This window comes from Pterocles gutturalis, unplaced genomic scaffold, assembly GCF_000699245.1.
Source record: "Pterocles gutturalis isolate BGI_N339 unplaced genomic scaffold, ASM69924v1 scaffold30138, whole genome shotgun sequence".
Taxonomy (NCBI): domain Eukaryota; kingdom Metazoa; phylum Chordata; class Aves; order Pterocliformes; family Pteroclidae; genus Pterocles; species Pterocles gutturalis.
Window position 1 is genome coordinate 19,993 of NW_010126596.1, and position 19,436 is coordinate 39,428.

The 19,436-nt window shown below is 40.0% G+C and overlaps 1 protein-coding gene across 4 annotated transcripts; it reads left to right on the top strand.

Annotated features, from left to right (window-relative positions):
• The first annotated feature begins 1,437 nt into the window (after window positions 1-1,437).
• Window positions 1,438-19,234, top strand: TPD52 (tumor protein D52). 4 transcript variants are annotated; one of them, XM_010079034.1, is made up of 8 exons: window positions 1,438-1,889; window positions 6,656-6,771; window positions 8,344-8,492; window positions 9,379-9,480; window positions 10,493-10,519; window positions 15,541-15,582; window positions 17,189-17,237; window positions 18,351-19,069. In XM_010079034.1, exons 1-8 carry the CDS (start codon window positions 1,766-1,768, stop codon window positions 18,465-18,467), a joined length of 726 nt encoding a protein of 241 aa, XP_010077336.1. In that variant the 5' UTR covers window positions 1,438-1,765; the 3' UTR covers window positions 18,468-19,069. The 4 variants fall into 4 exon arrangements, with proteins under 4 accessions (XP_010077336.1, XP_010077339.1, XP_010077337.1 ...); XM_010079037.1 differs by lacking the exon at window positions 15,541-15,582; XM_010079035.1 differs by lacking the exon at window positions 10,493-10,519.
• The last annotated feature ends 202 nt before the right edge of the window (window positions 19,235-19,436 follow it).

A 19,436-nucleotide genomic window follows, 5' to 3' on the forward strand; every position in this document is an offset into this window, starting at 1 on the left:
TAGGTGGTGTTGGTTGACAGTTGGAGTTGATGATCCTTGAGGTTTTTTCCAACCTTTGTGATTCTATGAGGAGAGGCTGCAAAACAGAATCGATAGCTATTCATGTTAGCATGCTTAGTTAATAGAGAGTCGCTGTAGCTATGTTACAGGTCTCTGCTGCCTCTGGATGCTTTAGAATCTGTGACCAAAGCTTTGACCTTTGTCAGGTGAACTTTGCAGTATTTCTGGCAGATGCCGCAGTCACGTGTCTGAAATGCAGAGGGGCATGATATTTTCTTCTTTTAAGTGGGTTCAGAAAACAGCAGAGACCTGTGTTTCAGGCTCCAGCACACTCATTGTTATGAGCCTGCAGGTAGCCTGCATCAGATGCCAGTGTAGGCCTGCAGTCTAAAGGAGCTGCTCTTTCATGAGCTGGAAGGTCTGTTCCTGTGCCCACTGACTGCAGCGAAAGTGGGAGGTTAAAACTCAAAAAGGGGTACGCTTTCTTCTCATATCCCCAGGGAATGCTGCAAGGCTCCTTCACTTCTACAGCTTTGAGTGGAGGGTGGTGTAATGTCTCTGGCTCTGTCTTAAAACATCACTCTTACAAGGGAGGAAAGGATTTCCATTTGTTTATGCTCCTCTGTGTGCAGACTGCAGTGAAGAGCCCAGGTGAAAGTGTGGGGTTGGCAGGAAATTGTTGCTCAGCTCTAAAGGTGATCTACACTGCTAGTAAGCTTGTTTTTTTTCAGTGAAAGAAGCTGATGTTGGAAGAAAAAAAAAAATGTAGTGAAGTATTGCAAAACTGTGCTGAGTGCCTCTTTTAGGTAAGAAGCACTTCTGCTTCCCAGGGCTAAATCTTAAACCCCCCCAGCATGAAGTCAGATGGCTTATGTAAGTTGATCTGTCTTCATGGTATACGTGTCAAAACATAAATACATTTCATCAGGACAATGCATTCCAGTGTTACCAGTTCCTGGCATAACCGGCTGCTTTAAGTGACTCTGTCTGAAGCACCAAGGACATAGGGCAGTGCACTTCAGTAGTCTTTTAAAAAAAAAAAAAATCAAAGCCCCTTTATCCCCAGATACGTTTATCCTCATTGCCAAAAATCATAGTGCACATTAGCATGTTAATGAAAAAACCTACGTGGTGTTTATAGCATAGCCTTCAGAGATGAGTGCTGCTTTCTTATATTCTGAGCTTGCACTTTAGTGTGATACCTGGGCAGCAGAGACTGGGTTCTGCCTGCTGGTTATTACAGTGGGGGAAGCAGCTGGAGAAATAGTTATGCATGCAGAATTTTCCATTAATCAGAAGAAAAAGTCCTACACAGATGGTATATAGGATAGATTACGGCTAGTAATCCTTTTGTGTCCTAGAAGATTAAGGATATCCTGGTGTAGCTGCAGTCAGCTGACCTTTTTTTATTTAAATGATTGAAAATTCGTGATGCAATTCTGCAGAGGACGAGGGCTCTTCCAGAAGCCACGAATGGTGCGTGGTGAATGTTTGTTAAAGGAACGGTCTGTTAAGTCCAGCCCCAGTTATAAATTTACAGGAACTTAACTTTGTGCCATGTAAACAGCAGCAGCTACAAGATGGCTAAGGAATCCCTTGCTAGAAGAACAGGGGCGTAAGAAAGCTGAATTTTCTGAGGAGGTGTAATGAGTGTCATGTGAAGAAATTGAGAGTTTCTGAATCTTGCTGTCTGGGTCACCCCAGAAAGTGAAGATGAATGCTTCGGTAGAAGAAGAGAACAGCTGCGTGCTCTGAATTTTCTGGCATGGATCTGTATGAGGATTACAAATCACCCTTTGATTTCAATGCTGGAGTGAACAGAAACTATCTTTACCTGTCGCCTAGCATAAACCTTTCTCCGCCTGGCTCACCTACACTGGCGAAATCTGGTAATTTCCTGCTCTTTCTTTTTCAAAGCCTCTGCATGGAAGGCTTAGTGATTAATAGCTGTAAAAAGGAACTTCTCAAATTAACGATCTATAAAATCTGCCTGAAACAAAGATGTAAATGAGGGTAGAAGTTGACCTGCTGTTAACTCAGTTAGTTTATTAGCTTTGGTGTGTCATGTAGGTAATATCTCATGTGCAATGCATTTACCAGCTTTACCTTATTTATTATTTCTTAATTCAGTAGAAAGGCAGTTTGAGGGAAAACAAGGTGAGCAAAAAATCAGGAACAAATGGGCAACTTCTGCAAGATTGGAGTAATTGGCCTAGTTTGACTCTTAGGTTTTTTGGGGGGGAGGTAGGAATTGTATACTTGGTATGACTTCAGAGCTCTGGATAGTCTAACATTTTCTCTTGCCTTAGTACTGAAAATATCACTGATTAACAAAAATGCCCTCCAAAACCTTTACTCTGTTCCACCTAGAATTTGAAATGCTCTGTGTCCTACCCCTGCAGATACTAACTGTACTTGTGCTCCCCTGAGGAAGCGTCTGTTGCTTGATGTGCTGTGGCAGCATCTATCTAGTGCTTAACCCTAATAGTTTCTGGGTGGTAATACATTGTACAGAACACCTACAGCCGTGCCTCCCAACACATCCTAATCTGGGTCTGCCATCTTTCCATTCCATGCCGGTGGATGTGATCTTCCAGACTAATTAAAAATGTAGAAAGTTTAGCCCTACTTCAGGTGTGGCAAAGTTACAGAGGTGTTGACTTTTTTTTGATGGGCTCATTCTTTAAAATATTAAAGAAGTATGTGTCTCTTGGGGAGCATCTGTGTGAACTAAACCAAACCCTTCTGTGAACTACATGACCCTAGGGGCCTCTGAGGAACAGTGGTCAGCTTTCACTTCTGCAATTACTGCATCTCCCACCTCCTCTAAAAGGAGGGAGCAGTCTTTTCATATCTGGTGGTGATGTGCCACCCCTTGCTGAGCTTTTTTTCTTTTTCATTCACTATGAATGAATATACGGTTAGTGGTTGGGAGAAGCCCAAGAACTTTTTCCCCCGAATTGAAGCAATTTGTCTCACTTTGGCTTTTTCACTGAGATAAATGGGAAGCACTTCAATTCGGTCCTTCTTACACATTGCAAAATAAATAGCCTCTGTAGCACTGCACGTTAGTGTTGGAGTGATTTTATAATCTTGTAACAGCTTGTTCTTCTGAACTCTAACAAGCACCTTTTTTTCTTTAGCTCTGCCAACTGTATCGTGATTGCCAAATACACTCATTCTGAGTGTCTGACACAGAATATGTCTGTCTAAAGATAAAGCTTTCTGAAGGCTAACCCTGCCCCACCCCAGAGGCTGCTCATCTGAAATGACCAGTACTTCCTTAAACAGCTAAAGTTTACTGCTAATCTCTGAATTCCGGACAGAAAGCAGTAGGAACTTCAAGTCAAAATAGAGCAAATGGGTTGAAACCAAACAAAGTAAACATCAAACCAAAAAACCTGAGTGTAAGTTGAATGACTCTAATGCTTTGCCTACCCCGGCAGAATAATGGGGGCTTAAATGCTGTTTCTCTGAATGTCATCTGTAGAGTCCTTGTCAACTAACTTCTTCGTGTCTTTATTTGGTTCATTTAAGTAGATCTAATAAACTGCTGGGGTAATATGTTCATCTTAGAAATACAGACACCTATAAACCGACCTTAAAACTAGGTGAGTTTTCCTAGTGCTAGATAAGTATTCCCAAATTTTTTTCCCAACAGGATTTTTGATCCCTGTAAGAGATTTTAAATGCTCAGCTAAACTTGGGTTATACCAATTGGAATACCAAACAACTGAATTAGAAGTCACTTGGAACTCTAAAGATGCAAGAGAATTAAAGTAATGAAAGGTAACAAATTGAGACCCAATGACAACAGTTCTGCTGGTGAGGAGAGAAGAAGACCACAAATGAGAAATGCTCTTTTAGTAGCAGATGAGCAGAAGCATTTCTGTCTATTGGCTGACTGCTGTTTCTCTGGTTTCTTGCCCTGCACCCGACAGAAATACCTAAAGTGGGATGTCCACATTTCCTTATGAAGCTGGCCCAAATCCAGGATCTTATGGTCTATCACCCCGAGCTCACGGGCTGTATATTTGGGTTGTAGCCACACTGTTGCAGAGGTTTGTAGGTTGTTGTCTGTGTAGACAACTGCTTCTGTGTCAAGCTGGCTAGCACAGACTTCCGATAGCACAGATGGAGCCTGTGTCCTGCAAGTATTGCAGTGAACTGAGGAATGGAAGCAAAGTGAGCAGAGTGATGAACAGTAAAAGGCGACCAGAGGGGACGTTCCAGAGTAAAATCAGATGGGAAGGTGTTTGCACACTTGAAACAGAGTTAAAGGAAAAATTAATAAATGGGAGGGGGGGAGAAGGCAAGGAGAAGAGAGGAAGGTGAGGTGAGATGTACAGGGCGAAGCATGGAGGACTCTGTAGCAGTGATTTCCTGTTTTCCTAGAAGATCTAGAAATGGGAAGGGGAGGAAAGATCATTCCCTTGCTTGTTAGCATTGAGTTTTAGGTTTGATGTAGGCAACAAGCAGCACAAACTCCATTAAAACACCAGTTTTCTAAAGAGAAGGTACATTCCCAAAACAGAAGCTATTGCTGCAGGAGAGAATCCAATATGTTTTCCTCCTGCTGGATTCACTTGATCTATTTTTGGTGAGATAATCCAGATGACTCTTCATAACCAGATTGAACAGCCTTTCAGCTGGATGTGCTAATGCTCTGCAGTCAGTGTGGTCTTTGCTACTTGCAAACTTTCTGGAATGGCTTTTGCAACAGCAAGATCTGTCATCCCCAAAGGGGCTGCAGATGGAGAACAAGGTAAGGAGTCGGAGGCTAACATACCGGGGTCGTAGAGTCCCAGGGGAAATGCAGTTTAAATTGTTAGCTTTCCTTCAGTGTAAGCATCTGTAATTAATAGGATAAATAGCAATTTGATGGAAAAAGTATGACTTTCTTAACCATTTGATGTTAAGAAAAAGAAATATGTTGACGTATAAGACAAAAATGATCTGATTGTGAGACACGAGCTGTGGTCCTTGTTGTGCTGTAGTGCTGTGCTTTGGTTCAGGCATTAGAGTTGAACTTTTTTCTGCCCTAGATTCCTGCCAGAAAATAGTGTATTGGGAAGCCTGTAGGAAATACATTACATTTGTGTAGAAGACAGATGTAAATCTCTGGGAAAATGTGGCATAGATTTAATAAATAAATACAGAATGGGGTTTCAGTTGCTTTCTGGTGTACTCCATGGTAATTTACCATTTAGAAATGTCCTGCCTGCGTAGCAGTGTGCTTCTAGAGGACAAGCGTTCTGGAGCCAAATACAAGCATAAAACATATTATTTTGGAAAGAACTTGTGGAATTGAGCTTTATCTGAGCTCAGTAACTTGACCAAAGACAGCTTGACAGCTGTTAGGAGCATGTTTCATAGAATACCTGCAACCACTTAGAGACTTGCAGATTTTTTCACCTGACTTTTCAGTTGATTGTGATGTAGCTATTTGGTATCAAACCTCACAATGAAATAATAATGGTGGTCTCAGTGCACATTAACGAGTTTTTTGGATTCCCAGACCAAATGGTATTTATGCAGTGCCATCAGAAGCTGCTGAAATAAGGACAGAACTTCACCTGGTTAATTACTATAGTGGCTAGTAAGGGAACATTATTTAGTATGTCCTCAACTTGTCTGAATTATATTTTTATTTATATATACATACACACTCACCATCTCTCCTTACAAACAGACAGTCCTCCTGTGTTTTTTCTTCTATTTTAAGATTTTTATTTCATTTATTTTTTCTATCTATACCACTTGAATAGAGAATTAGTTCTGGGAATCCACAACCATTTCAGCATGCAATCTCTCTGCAAACTGGTCTCTCTGAAAATTAGAATGGGTTTCCTTAATTCTGTCAAACTGTATGTTTAAGTGTCAGCTACAAAGGTTCAAAATGGAAAATTTTTGCTGGAAAACCTGTTTGTTGCATTATACAGTGATCTTACTGCAAGCACTAAGGACTAAGAATAAATGAATCTTTAAAATGAGTGCCTCATAGTAATACAAATAATATTGTTCTTCCTTTCTGTGAAGCTGTGAAGACGAAGGTCCAGGCGCAAAACAGCAGTTCACTTATAGTTCCATGATATCTGTGACTTTCTAGCCACAGTGGTTCCAGTTACTAGGGTCAGAGAGATTGAGTGGGGTACAGGGGACGAGTTCATACTTACAGTGCAGCCCTTTTCTCCACTGTTGCTGACCTTGCTTGTTGCCATGACTGCTCCCAGTATGCTGAGAATGGGTGGTTTTTTTAATCTAATCAAGAGAGCAGTGAGGGAGGGAGCCTCTGCGTTTGTCTTGGGTTTCTCTGCCACATGAGTGAGAGAGCGAGCAGACTCCTGGGCAGAGGTTGTGTAGGAACCACTGGTTGGGATGTACTGTTCTGCACCTTGGTTTCTAGCAGAGTAGCGGGATGCATTGTTCTCAACATGTTTCCAGTCTCCTATTCTAGCAGCAGTTGCAATTATATTGAGCTTTAATACAACTTGATAGAACAAAACAGCCAGTAAAATGCCTCTAGTTTCCTGTACACTTTAGTACTTAGGGAACGTGACTTTTGTGCACTGGCACAAAAGGGCTGTGTATTAACATTAGCCACTATCTGGCAGACGCGTGATAATCTGACTTTTAATGGTTTATTCACCTCAAGGGCTGCTGAGAAGTGACTCTATACCAGAGGTTGGAGAGGATGCTGCTGCTACAGTTGGTATGGCAGAAACACTCTCAGAAGAAGAACAGGATGAGCTAAGAAAAGAGCTTGCTAAGGTAAATCTCTTGCAAATAGACCTTAAACTGGTTTTGAGAATGAAAGTCTGGGATAATGCTGTCTTTGGACATAGTTAATGCTTTGCTTATTTATTGTGTGAATGTCTAAAGCTGGGTATGGCACTCCTGTGTATTGCAGGGAGGGAAAGGGAAGGTGTCAAGGAACAAAGAACATCCAGTTCCAGAGAACATGGTTGGAAGCTAAAACCAAGTATTGGCTCAACTGGTGTAGAGTAACTAATGTTGTGGTTTTCATGAAGGATGCTTTGCACCAATATCTGTGTAGACACTACTTTGATGTCTAACCATGCAACTATTCTTGTCCATAGTCCATATAGCAGGACCTTTTTTTAACAGCAAGTTAAAGTAGCGCTATTTGAAGGACAGTCAAATATCCAAGCCTGATACATGCATTTCAAAAGTTGTCAAAGTCAAGCTTTGAGTCACTGTTTTTTTTTTTTTTTTTTTTTGTAGCTCTGTGTGACTTTAAGACCCTAATAAAAGACACTAACTTAAGCTTAAGGTTGGCAGGTAAAGATTAGCTGTGAAATAAGCATGTTTAATGCAGTCTTGGCTTTGGTAGTCCTGGGTATTATTTCATGGGAAACCAATCAGCTGAAAATGGTGGGGGAGATCTGGTTCTGCTAGGGTGTGTCCTGCTGGACTTTGGATAGGTATCCAGAACAAAGGTGCACTGAAGATACTGATATTACCTCAAAGGAGCTTAACTGAGTGGGCAGCGTGATACTAAAGTAGGGGTGGTCTAGTCTGGACGTGGAAATAGAGTTGGATGTATGCCTTTGTACGTATGGCCTTAGTGCCTCTGTCACATCCATAGAGCTCACAGAATGGCATTGAAAAACTGTTTTGACATCTCTGGTCATGCTTCTGTGAGAGGCTTAAGTGACCATCTGTGTAAAGATGAAGTACACAATACAGTTTTCTAGTTGCTGAACAGGTGCTGTGTTTTTGTTGTTGTGGTTTTGTGGTTAGTGTGTTTGTTTGTTTGTGGTTTGTTTTGGTTTTTTTAAACTGCTCAATCTGCCACCATTTTCACCCCTGCTCTGGGGAAGGCACTCCTGTGGTTGGATCTAGCCTGCAGTTGGTCTTAAGCCACAAAAGATCCTTTCTGTTCGAGCAAAGAGCCATAACTTGTGTATGGAGCAGACATGCTCTGGGCTTCCTGATACTGGCTGTACATTGGTATCTCTTCTGACATGGAAGGGGAATACAGGTTTGGCAATTGTCGCAGGTTTGACTAATCTTCAAGCTTCACATAGGCTAATGTTGTGTACAGGTAGTGATTTCTAACTGTACAGTCTTTTAGTTACCAGCTTCCTTGTGCACGTTCCAGTAACAGAGCTAGCCTCAGGTAGAGCACTTCCTCACTAACTAGCTTATTGTAGACGATGTTGGATTTCCCTTTTAGTATTTAGAAACAACTGTGAGGCAATGTTAAAAAGGTGTTAGCCCTCCTGTTACTGATGCCTAGTAGATGTTTTAATAAATGCATAGTTAAATGGCTGAGTATATTGCTTGTTAACTTGCCTCTCATCAACTCTGCTGACACAGGTGGAAGAGGAAATCCAGACACTCTCACAAGTGCTAGCTGCCAAAGAGAAGCATCTAGCAGAAATCAAGAGAAAGCTGGGAATTAACTCATTACAGGAACTAAAGCAGAACATCACCAAAAGCTGGCAAGATGTTACATCAACCACAGCGTATGTACCCGTTCACGATGATTGTCTCAGCTGTTGAGGTGAAAACTGTGTAGCTCTCATGTCATGTCTAAATCCTCTTTTCTTGTGAAATGAGTGTAGACAACACAAAGTTAAGTTGCACTAAAACTTATCTGAATAAATTATCACAGATTTCTCTCAAGAAGGCCACTATTAGCCATGTTATTTCATGCAAAATAAGAATGATTGACCATAATGTGGGCGATTCTAGTACACTCTTTGTGTGACAGACCTGAGATACCATTGCTGAGATACCAAGGTGTCCTAAGTCCAACAGAACACCTTTCTTTTCCAGCCTGAAAAATTGTTGTAAACTGAGCTCGTGCAGGAAGAGTGTGAAGCCACAGTTAATGTTATTGCCACGCACAACTGTTAGTTTAAGGTGTTGTGTGAACTGCCTTCTGCAATTAATGACTATGCAGAATGTAACAGGAGGTACCTCAAACTTTTTATGCTGAAGTTTATTGATAAATCCATTTGGTAAAAGATTTTAGATGCTTAGTACAAAAAATAGACCTTTCTTCTTTTTCAATGTATGTGTATGACGGTGTTTTCTTGGGGTTTTTTGGTTTTGATTTGGTTTGTTGTGGGTTTTGTTTTGGCTTTTTAAGTCCTACAATAGCAGAGAGCATCTGTTCTGGAGTCAGGGTAGTAGGTGCATGTTGATGAACCTGATCTGAAGTCTGAGGGTGGCAGAGGTGCTGTAGCCAGAAGGGGCTGCAGTGGCTCACAAGAATCTCTTAAGTAGCTTTCCATTTGACCCCAAAGATGAATTATACCTCCGGGTTTGATACAAATTTACATACACTGAAAGCTTCCTTATGTGTTCCATTAAAATAACTACAGACTTAATTTTGTTTGAACACAGATACAAGAAAACATCAGAAACCCTGTCTCAGGCTGGTCAAAAGGCTTCTGCTGCTTTTTCATCTGTTGGTTCAGTCATAACCAAGAAGTTTGAAGATGTCAGGTAGGTTTCTTTAGCTTTTCCCAAGTAGCTGCATTTATTTTTTTTTAAGCAGGTGATTGCGAAAATAAATTTATGCTGTTAACATACCTAGCACTTCTGGAAGTTAATCTATCAAGAACCATCAGCATCTGTTTTAGGAATACTGAGTGGCTTGCTGCAAAATCTGCTTGTATGTCCTCACTGATGCGTAAGAGTTCTGTGGTGTGTATTTTATATATGCAAGAGAAGCAATATAAGCTATCACCTCCACTGCTACTCTTATTTTTCTGATAGGATTGCAGTTGGCAGCATCTCTGCCTGCTTCTGTGTGATGCACATAGCATTGTCATTTCTGTTCTCTGACTTTCTCAGCTTGTGGAATACTACATTTAAACAACTAATGGCCTTAATTGTTTGCGGTTTGGTTGTTGGGGTTTTTTGTGGGGTGTTTTTTTTTTATCTTGTGTGTGGATTCCTTTTAGGTGTGTTTAATTCTTTGTAAGCTGTTGTACCTCATAGCAGTGGCTTGATTTTATTACCTTTCTAATAGACTATTGGCAACTTTTAATTCTTAAATATTAGCATATAACGTATTTTGACTTTGTGTCAAATGACGCGGCCCTTCATGCAGATTAGGTAAGTCTGGTGGTCATTTTTAGGACTGTTGTGAGCTACATACAAAACTCTTCCTGGATGCAATCCAATCATATGCTTAGCTTACCACTCTTTGATTATATAATGTTTACTACTGGAACATATACAACTACTCACCTCTGCTTGTAACTTGTTATGAATAGTGGATCATTCATTTTTCAATTATTGGACAAAATTTCACATATTCTAACAGAATATTGCTGCATTGGAAAGCAGTGTAATAAAATCAGCCCTCTGTTTTAAAGTGCTGCCATTAACCTCTTTCTTGCTTTTTTAAAGTCTAGTGAGAAAACATTTTGAGGTGCAGCAGTTATGTATTTTTCTTCAGATTTATCAGAACTTCCTTTCTCTCTTTAATGCTTACTCTGGCATTGTGCAGACTACAGGCATTTTCACATTCCTTTAGGTAAGGTGGGCACAAGAATTGTTCCTGAAACTAAGCATGTAGTCAGACTGTCTCCATTAAAATCTTTAAATAAGTTTTGTCTGTAAAAGGTAACTTTTTTTCTCCAGCATTAGGTTAATGTAAACCTGAAGCTCTCTTAATGTCAGGGAAGATCTGTCTTCATGTTCACCTGGTAACTATCCCAGAACATGAAATCTGGAGAATACATAATTATCAATGAATCTCTCTTCCTTGTAAGAAAGAAATCTATTAAAATGATTCTGCAGGTTTTTTTATAAAGAAACAGAATATGGTTTTGAGGTCAATGGCATGCAGAATTCCTCCTTCTCTTTGTCTGTACAGTGTTTGTGCCTTGACAGAGTAGAGATTTTCCCTTTTTTGTGTCTATTACAATGGTTGTTTAGCACTGTGACTCTAATCAAATCACTAAAGTCTAAATGTAAAATAGTTTATGCATTCTCCATTCATAGTTTGTCAAGTGAAACATTCCTTATCTTTTGAGTTGATTATTTTAGCAGCTCCAGACACTGAATATTTTAGTTACCTTGTCTGCATTTCCTTTCATCTGCCTACTCTAAGCGAATATTCAATGTTAAGTTTTCAGCAGTTAAAATTCCCATGTAGCAACTTCTGTCCACTGCCTCTCATCTTTCATCTTTTCTGTAGTCTCCCACTAAGCAGCTAAAGACAGCAGTAGGATCTCTTTTAAGATGCAGGGATCTGGCTCCTAGAATGCTAACTAGGAGATGTAGGACAGGGGCAGTGCCTGGGGAAGAGATGGGCAGTGGCAAAGGGTGCCATGAGAACTCACTCTGAAGTGAGCTCGGTTTGCTCAAGTATAAGAATAGCAGCCTGTCTGAAATACCTCCCCTTTAGCAGCAGTAAGACGAAGGGAACCTTTGATGTCTCTTATACCTTTTGGATGCAGAGCTCAGCTGCTCACGTAACGGGGTTCACCTTTCTTCCTTAGGTCTGTGGTGTTCCCCTACTAGTATTAGACTATTCCATCTGACAAGGACAAGCACAGACTCAGCTCTCTTCTGGCTTTAGGAATTTAATATCTCAAAAGAAGAGTATCCTAATTAATCAAGTTAGTGGCTAGGTGGGTGAGTACTTTCTATCAGAAACTGGGCCCCTGGGAGGGAATGTAACAGGACCAGAGGAGTCCACAGGGTTGGTGCATTTCTCAGGGAAAATCATGGCAATGGAAATTCAAGGTAAGGTTATAAATTCAGGGGCAGCTGGATTTAGAAAAAGAAAGTGGGAAGAATTAGTGCTGTCCAAAATCTTAGTTGCACTTAAACAGGAGATTAGAAACCTTTGATTTTTTTTGTTTTAATGAAGATCAAGTTAATCTGGGATTCCACCAGTGAAATCAGGTCTCATGGTTATATGACTACTCAGGTGGTGTCTACTTTTAAGACTGCACAAGTCTGAAATTTAGAAAGTTTTAGATGCCGAAGTTCTTTCCTGGAAATGAGAATTGGTGGGCCTGATATTTACTTGAACAAATACTGAATAATATGCAGGTACATATTCTGAAACTCTTAGATGGCTTCTTCATCGTGGCTTTGCTTTTCTTGTACTGTTTTAGCTTAGGGACTTTGCAGCTCTCATGTCATGATTTCTTCTATGTTGGACTATTTTCACATGTTCCATGCAGCAAACATCACATGCAGGTCTTTACTCTTGCTCTGCAAAGTGATTTTGGAGGGAGTTGCGAAAGGGTGTAAGGCAGCTGGTGAACTTGGAAAGTACTAAAATAGAGAGGAAGAGAGAGGACTGGTAGCGCAAAGTCAGTGCATTATTGCTTCCTTTTTGTGTTTGTTTCCTCTGCTTTTTGTTATGCTGAAAAGGAACTCTGTTCCGTCTTAGATTTCTCTTTAATACCTTTATTCTCCTTTGAGCTAGCTGTCCTTGTGTAGGCAACATCAGTATTGCATGCAAAACAGCAGTAGTACCAAGATGTAGCTCTGGGCAAACTTGCTGAGCAATCATGACTTTGCACTTGGATCCTTTTGCACTGCATCCATATTATGGAGCAGAAGTCCTCATCTTTGCCCTGTTTTGAGAGTGCAGAATAACTTTCTTCGCTTGCTTTGGAAATCTGATATGATAATGGACTCCTAGATATTACCATTTTTCAGCATATCAGCTGGAAACCTAACTATAAACAAAGCAAATAACTAGTGCTTATGCACTCTTAAGCCCATGTTTTCCAGGCAGGGACTCTGGCATACCTCCTTGTGCATTTTCAAAATGTAAGGCAATGGGGTAGCTATAAAAATAATTGTGTAAAGGGTACCAAAGCTTTTAATGCACTATGAAATACATGGAAGGCTGGAGAGCAACTTATGCCTTTTTTTTTTTTTGTTTAACTTTTTTTTTTTTTAAAGCCAGGGGTTTGCTTGTGAGCATTGTAAAAAGGGCTTCTCTTCTTCAAACCTCCCAACTTGATGGCCTAGTTGAGCGAGTGCTTTGATATGGCATTCTGTTATTTATGAAAAGAAATACAAATTTTCTTTGTAAAGCTTTTCAAGGCTTAATTGTGCTGCTTTGCACTACTTGAACAGGTGATTTGATGTTAAAGATCAACTGCATTTAACTAATCCAGTTCTCTTCTAAACCGGATCATTCCACTATAAAACTATATACTATCTTACAGTAACATTTTACTAAATGGATACTGGGTATATGTAAGTGTATTGTACAACAGCAAGTGAATCCTTCATGAATGTAGGAATAGTTCTTCCATTAAATGATCTATGAGAATAAACTAAACTTTACCTGTTAAAAGATCTGCAATACACCATAGGTTGTTGCTTTTCAGTGTGAGCAGGTCTACAGACTGTAAGTATATATGGGACAAAGAAGGTAACTTTCACCCTCTTTAGCCATAAACTTCTTGCAGGAAGGCACTTGCAGTGTGGGGGGAAGTAGCTGAGCATGACTGGACAAAGTGAACTAGTTACTATTGGCCTAGCAAGACCAGAACTTGTAGTAATCCACATCACATAGCTCCAGAGGACAATCAGCTTTTATGTGCTCTGGAAAAGCTTGTGGAAGCCAAACCATCTGCGAAGATGAAACTCAGCAGAAATGGCATTTGGGAAAGGGATGAAACAGAGCCACATGCTACTAACATATATCAGGACAGTGTCTGGCCTTTGCGTATCTGATTCTCAGTACACTGTACATACAAACCAACCTTCAGTTGTGCATCTGCCTTAAGGAATCCCAACCTTAAGGGAACTTTTTACGTGTGTATTTTTTTTCCTATCACTGTATTCTACTGATGAGCCTCCTGAAAGAATCTCTTAAAACTTGTTCTGCAATGAACACGAAACCTTTTTGCTTCTGTTGTGGTTTCACCCACCTGGCAATGAATACCATGCATCCGCTCACTTACCCTACCCCCCCGCCTGGGGACAGGGGAGAGAATTAAAAGGGTAAAAGGAAAAGAGACTCATGGGTTGAGATAAGAAAGATTTAATAGCTAAACTACAATAAAATTGAAAATAATAATGATAATAGTAATAATAGTAATATACAAAAGAGTGATACACAGTGCAACTGCTCACCACCCCATGACCAAGGCTCAGTCTGTTCCTGGCTAATGACCCCAGGGCAGAGAGAGTCCTGAAACTTCAATCCCAGAAGAGAGACAAGCCTGAGAGTCTGAGAGAGAGAGACGACCAAGAGAGCCAGTGAGAGAGTGAGCGAGAGGGCTTCCGGGCAGCATCTCATAATATACTGGGCATGACAGGCATAATATGGAATATACCATTGGCCAATTTGGGTCTCAATCCTAAACCTAAGGTTTAATTCCAAGCCACTAATTGTGAGCTGTGCTCTCTCCCAGCTTCTGCTGCCCCTGCAGACACTGGCACAGCAGAGAAGCTGAAAAGTCCTTGACTGTCCTGGCAACAACTATAAACATCAGTATGTTATCAGCCACCTTCCCAGCACAAATCCAAAACACAGCCTCTTAGTAGGTATTATGAAGCAAGTTAACTCTGTCCCAGATGAAACCAGGATATCTTCTGTCAATGTGTCTTCCATTGTGCTGAAATACTAATTGTAGCTTTGGAGGTGCATCAAATGTGAGAGATTTTTCCCCCAGCAATTGCCTGGAGAGTATTTTCTTGCAAGACATCAAAAAGACAAGTCAAAATTTGACATTCCAAATATAGTTATGAAAAACTGTGATTGTCGTTTTTCGAACTTACTATTGTGGTATTTGACAAAAAACATTTAAGACTAATTTGTATCAAGAGGTAAACAGAGCTTTTCAAGAATATGGAACTAACTATATTCTAGATGGTGTTGAAGTTATCTGAGAGCTCCTTAGTCTGTATCCAGTCACCTTCTAGGAGTGGGTGTGTGTTGTCACTAAACAAACAGTAACTGTATAGCAACTGGCAGGTTACAGAATTCCATGAATTTCAGAAGGCTGATACTATGACTTTCTCCCTGCCCCCAGCATAAACCTGACCTTGAATATAGATCGATGGGACTGCTCTCACCACATTATATATACTGATAAGTAGATAATTTGTATTGATGAATATGGAACTCTTACACTGAATTGAAATGAAAGCTTTCTGAATGTAGTAATAATTCTTTCGGTAAGAAGATTAGTTGATTGATGAGACTCTTGAGTGTTCACTTTCTACTTGATATTGTCTAAACTGTACATGCAGCATGTCTCTCATTGCCTGAGAAACATAACAAGTAGACAGACTGTTGCAGCTAAACAGAATATGTACTAACAAGCATGGCACTCGAATCTTTCTAAAAAGGAAAAAGTTGTTGCAGCTTTGCTCTGTTGTACTTGTGTGTGTGCATGGCTAAGCAATTTACAAAAGCAAACCCAAGCAGTTACTAGGTAAGACTATATAAGACTGTTTGGCTGTTTACCAAGGATAGAATCTAGAAGTCATCTCTCTAAGCCAACTTCTTCTCAGTCTATCACTTAAACTAACTTCTCACTTTCTTTTTTTCTTAATGCTGGCATTTAGTATACGGTCCATACAACATTCAATTAGCATGCCTATTATGAGGTAATGTATGCATAATCCAGCTGTTCGGTTTATTTATTTTCATGTGTGGAATCAAGTCAAACTGAACTGAAATCAACTAATGTAGATTTTAAACAAAACCAAAAAACTCCCCAACTTTGTAATGGATTTCCTGTACTAACATATAGAATAAAATTAGTTTTATTTCTGCTTAATGCTGGTGGTTATTGCACAGCTGGAATGTGACCAAGTGTGCTTTCCTGCTGTTGGGAGAACTATCACAACTTTTCCCTGCCTGTTAGAAATGTAATGCTACTAAATGATCCAGGTTTAAAAGGCAGTAGCTTGGCACCTGTTTTAGAACAGTGAAAGTAAGTAAAAATACTGTGAGTTCACAACAAGTCTTTTGCTGACTTGGAATGCTTGCCTTTTCTCTCCCCTTGCTTGGCACTGTGTGCCTCTACCTCCTGAGAGAGTCTGGTTTGAGAGACAGATATATATATAAATATATATATATGTCACTGTGTGCTTTCCCAAATGAAAGAGTGCTGCTAAGTGTGGGTGACCTACACAAATACCAAACAAAGGGGGAAGGGAAGCTTAAGACCTTTGAAAAAAACCCTTCCGTCTTTCATCTTTATATAATTTTTTTTTTAATCTGATAGGAATCCTTAGTCCTGGTCCACTGAAGTGAAGCATTTTCCATCCTATATATATGTCACTGTGTGCTTTCCCAAATGAAAGAGTGCTGCTAAGTGTGGGTGACCTACACAAATACCAAACAAAGGGGGAAGGGAAGCTTAAGACCTTTGAAAAAAACCCTTCCGTCTTTCATCTTTATATAATTTTTTTTTTAATCTGATAGGAATCCTTAGTCCTGGTCCACTGAAGTGAAGCATTTTCCATCCTGCATAAAAGCAGAAGAGGTGTAAAGCTATTGCACAAATTTTGCAAATGGCAGGGACAGCTAGTCAGAGCATTAAGCCACTCTTCTTACCCTAATAAATAATACACTGGCCCTCAGCAGTGGAAATCGCAAGCTGCTTGCTCTTCATGTGCAGAACTTACCATTTGTAATTACAGCTGTCTCCAGCACTTAAAAGGCAAGGAGGAGTCTCCCTTATATTTAACGTTACCAGAAAATGCCACTGCGAACCTTGTTTTGTTAATTGATCCCATGGCCTATTAAATTAACCTGGTTTTCCTATAACAAGTGAAAAATCTCTGATGACAAGCTTTCTTCAGCAATAATGTACTAGGCTAACCAGAAGTGATGACTAAGCTTTTCTGAACAAATCCTTTAAGCCAGAAACCTGTTTCAAATCACTGAGAATGACAAACTAAACCTAAAATACTTTTATTAGTTCTCCCTCCCATGTTGTGATGAAAGATCCCATCGCTGAGCCTGGGAATGGTTAGTCGCCAAAGATACAAATGAGCTGCAACTTGAGTGTGTTTGAATTTTAGTTTTGTAGTACTTGAGGAGATCCAGATCTAAACTAATTTTAGGCTACCCTTAAAACAAGGAAAGAGCCCCAAACAAACAAAACTCATGTTGACATTGGAAAAAGCAAGTGTCTGCTTGTTTTCTGGTATTTATAGACTAACCAGATAAGTTTTTAATTCTTTGATTCCTTTATTTTCCTAGAAATTCTCCTACTTTCAAATCCTTTGAGGAAAAAGTTGAAAACTTAAAGGTAAGCATTACTAAAATGCCTTAGTGATTGTGGAGCTGTGGATGTGGAGAAAAGACTGAAGTGGACTCTGGGTAGCCTGTTTTAGTTATTGGTGTTGAAGGTGCTCAGATAACATCTGTTCAAGTACTGTGGAAATGGTTTCTTTGCCTAGTTATTTGAGAATAAAAAATGGGCTTCCTGTACCTCTTACAGGTATGCATTTAACTAGGAGGACTAACAACTAGCTAGCTTGAGCAAACAGCTAGTACAACATACCTGGTATTATGTATCCAAAATGGTCTCTGCTTTTATTTCCTTATTTCCTAAGGACTAGTATCCTACACAAGAGTAGAGCTTGGGATGCTTCTCTTATTTCTGGCATAAAAATACACAAGATTTTTGTATCTTGATTTCAAATTTACTCACAAAAGCCTCAAGTGCCAGAAACAACCATTAATAGCTTATTGAGGTTAAAAAAAATCACTGTAAAAATAACTAATACACATAACTGGAACCAGATTTGACTGTTCTTGTGGGCACGCTGGGTTGGATGGAGAAGCATGCAAGCAATAGCATAGAGAACTAGGAATTCCCTTGCAAACTAATTGGCATTAACCCTCCTGCCATTGTACAGGGTATATACTGCAGAGGGAGGTGAAAAGGCAAACACATTACATGGAGAAAGTAAAATGGTTGCTATGCTTCCACTGGAGATCTCAGGAGTTGTCGTTGAGACTGAAAACTGTTCAAGGTTCTTTCTTGAGCAATATGGAAGCAAGTTTTAACTCCCAGTCTTTCAAAGCTTAAATGGCTTGAAAGGCTGCATACTTGTATCAATTTTTAACTGAGGGTGTGACAACCTTCAGACTCCCTGGAATCAGGGCTGCTCCAGGCTTTGTACATCGTGAAGTCAAAGGGAGACTGCTATGTTAATGTGCTGCTGGTGATTGTTTTCCATGTGATATTTAAAGACTTGTCTTTCAAGTATTGTGGAGATAGCCCAGTCTTGGAAAAGCTGCTCAGCTGAAAAGAATATTAAACTTACTTGTGCAGGGGTACTGGTTTTATACAGTTAAGCGTGTCTGATATGCCAAATAACTGCAATTTTATGTTGAGGTGTTCTCTGTGTTCTAGTCTAAAGTTGGAGGAAGCAAACCTGCTGGGGGAGACTTTGGAGAAGTTCTCAACTCTGCTGCCAATGCCAGTGCCACAGAAACTATTGCAGAACAGACACAGGAGGAGACCTACTGAAATTCCTGCCTCTGTCCTGCTACCCACTGCCAGATGCTGCAAGCAAAACTAAGCACACTTGTAACGTTCTTTGCGCTCTTTCCACCAGATGTGCTTTTATTTAGCACGTAGCTATTTTACCAGATTTACTGATACCAAGCTTGTTCGTGGGTTCAAAATATTTTTGAAACTAAAATACATTGTTGGGGGTTTTGTGGGGGAAGGGGAATTTTTATGCCTTTCAAGCATTTAAAGGACTTATCTGTAATTTGAAGGAAACCTTTAAAATCTAGCAATGAAAACACTCTTTTGAGAAGTTAATTATACTGTACATATACTGTGGATATATAATTTCTTTGAATCTCTAATGACCGCTCAACTTAATCATTATGAATCCGCTGCTGCTGCCAAACTGAAGCTTGTTACTTCACTCCCTTGTGGTTATTTCAGTGAAGCGTTGCCTGCATGGGACATGAGACTAGGAGGATGACTCCCAGATGAAGAAAGGACTTCTGCTGCAGCGGGCTTTAAACAAGTTATTCATAGCACGATTACATATGGGTAGGAACGTACTGGCTTATGAGCATGTTCCTCATGCAACAGATGTGGATAGGGTAATACATAACATCTAAAACTTACTGATTTATCTGTGGATTATCCACCCGGGAAACTTCTGACCATCGCAGATGGAAGCAAGATGCCTAGTAGTGCTGGTTTGGTTCAGTTACAATAACATTTTCAGTCTTGTTTTTTGTACATGATGTTAATGTGGTAAGATACATTCTTCTGACCTTTTGATGAGTTGTGAATAGATTCATCTTAATTCACATGGTGGTGTGACATTTACACTAACAAAACATGGACTGTAGGAATAAGCCTGAGCACGAAAGTGGGTTTTTTTAGGCATCAAGAGAATTGCTCTCAAGTACTAACATTGTTTCCCTCGTAGGCTGACCATTGAAAACATCTGCTACACCGTCTTATTTTATG

What these genes read in the sequence shown, in the direction of transcription:
- TPD52 (XM_010079034.1), top strand. Translation starts at nt 1,766, where the DNA reads ATGGATCTGTATGAGGATTACAAATCACCCTTTGATTTCAATGCTGGA. An exon ending in TAAGAAAAGAGCTTGCTAAG is followed by an intron (nt 6,772 to 8,343) that starts GTAAATCTCTTG and finishes CTGCTGACACAG; the next exon opens with GTGGAAGAGGAAATCCAGAC. An exon ending in AAGAAGTTTGAAGATGTCAG is followed by an intron (nt 9,481 to 10,492) that starts GTAGGTTTCTTT and finishes GGCATTGTGCAG; the next exon opens with ACTACAGGCATTTTCACATT.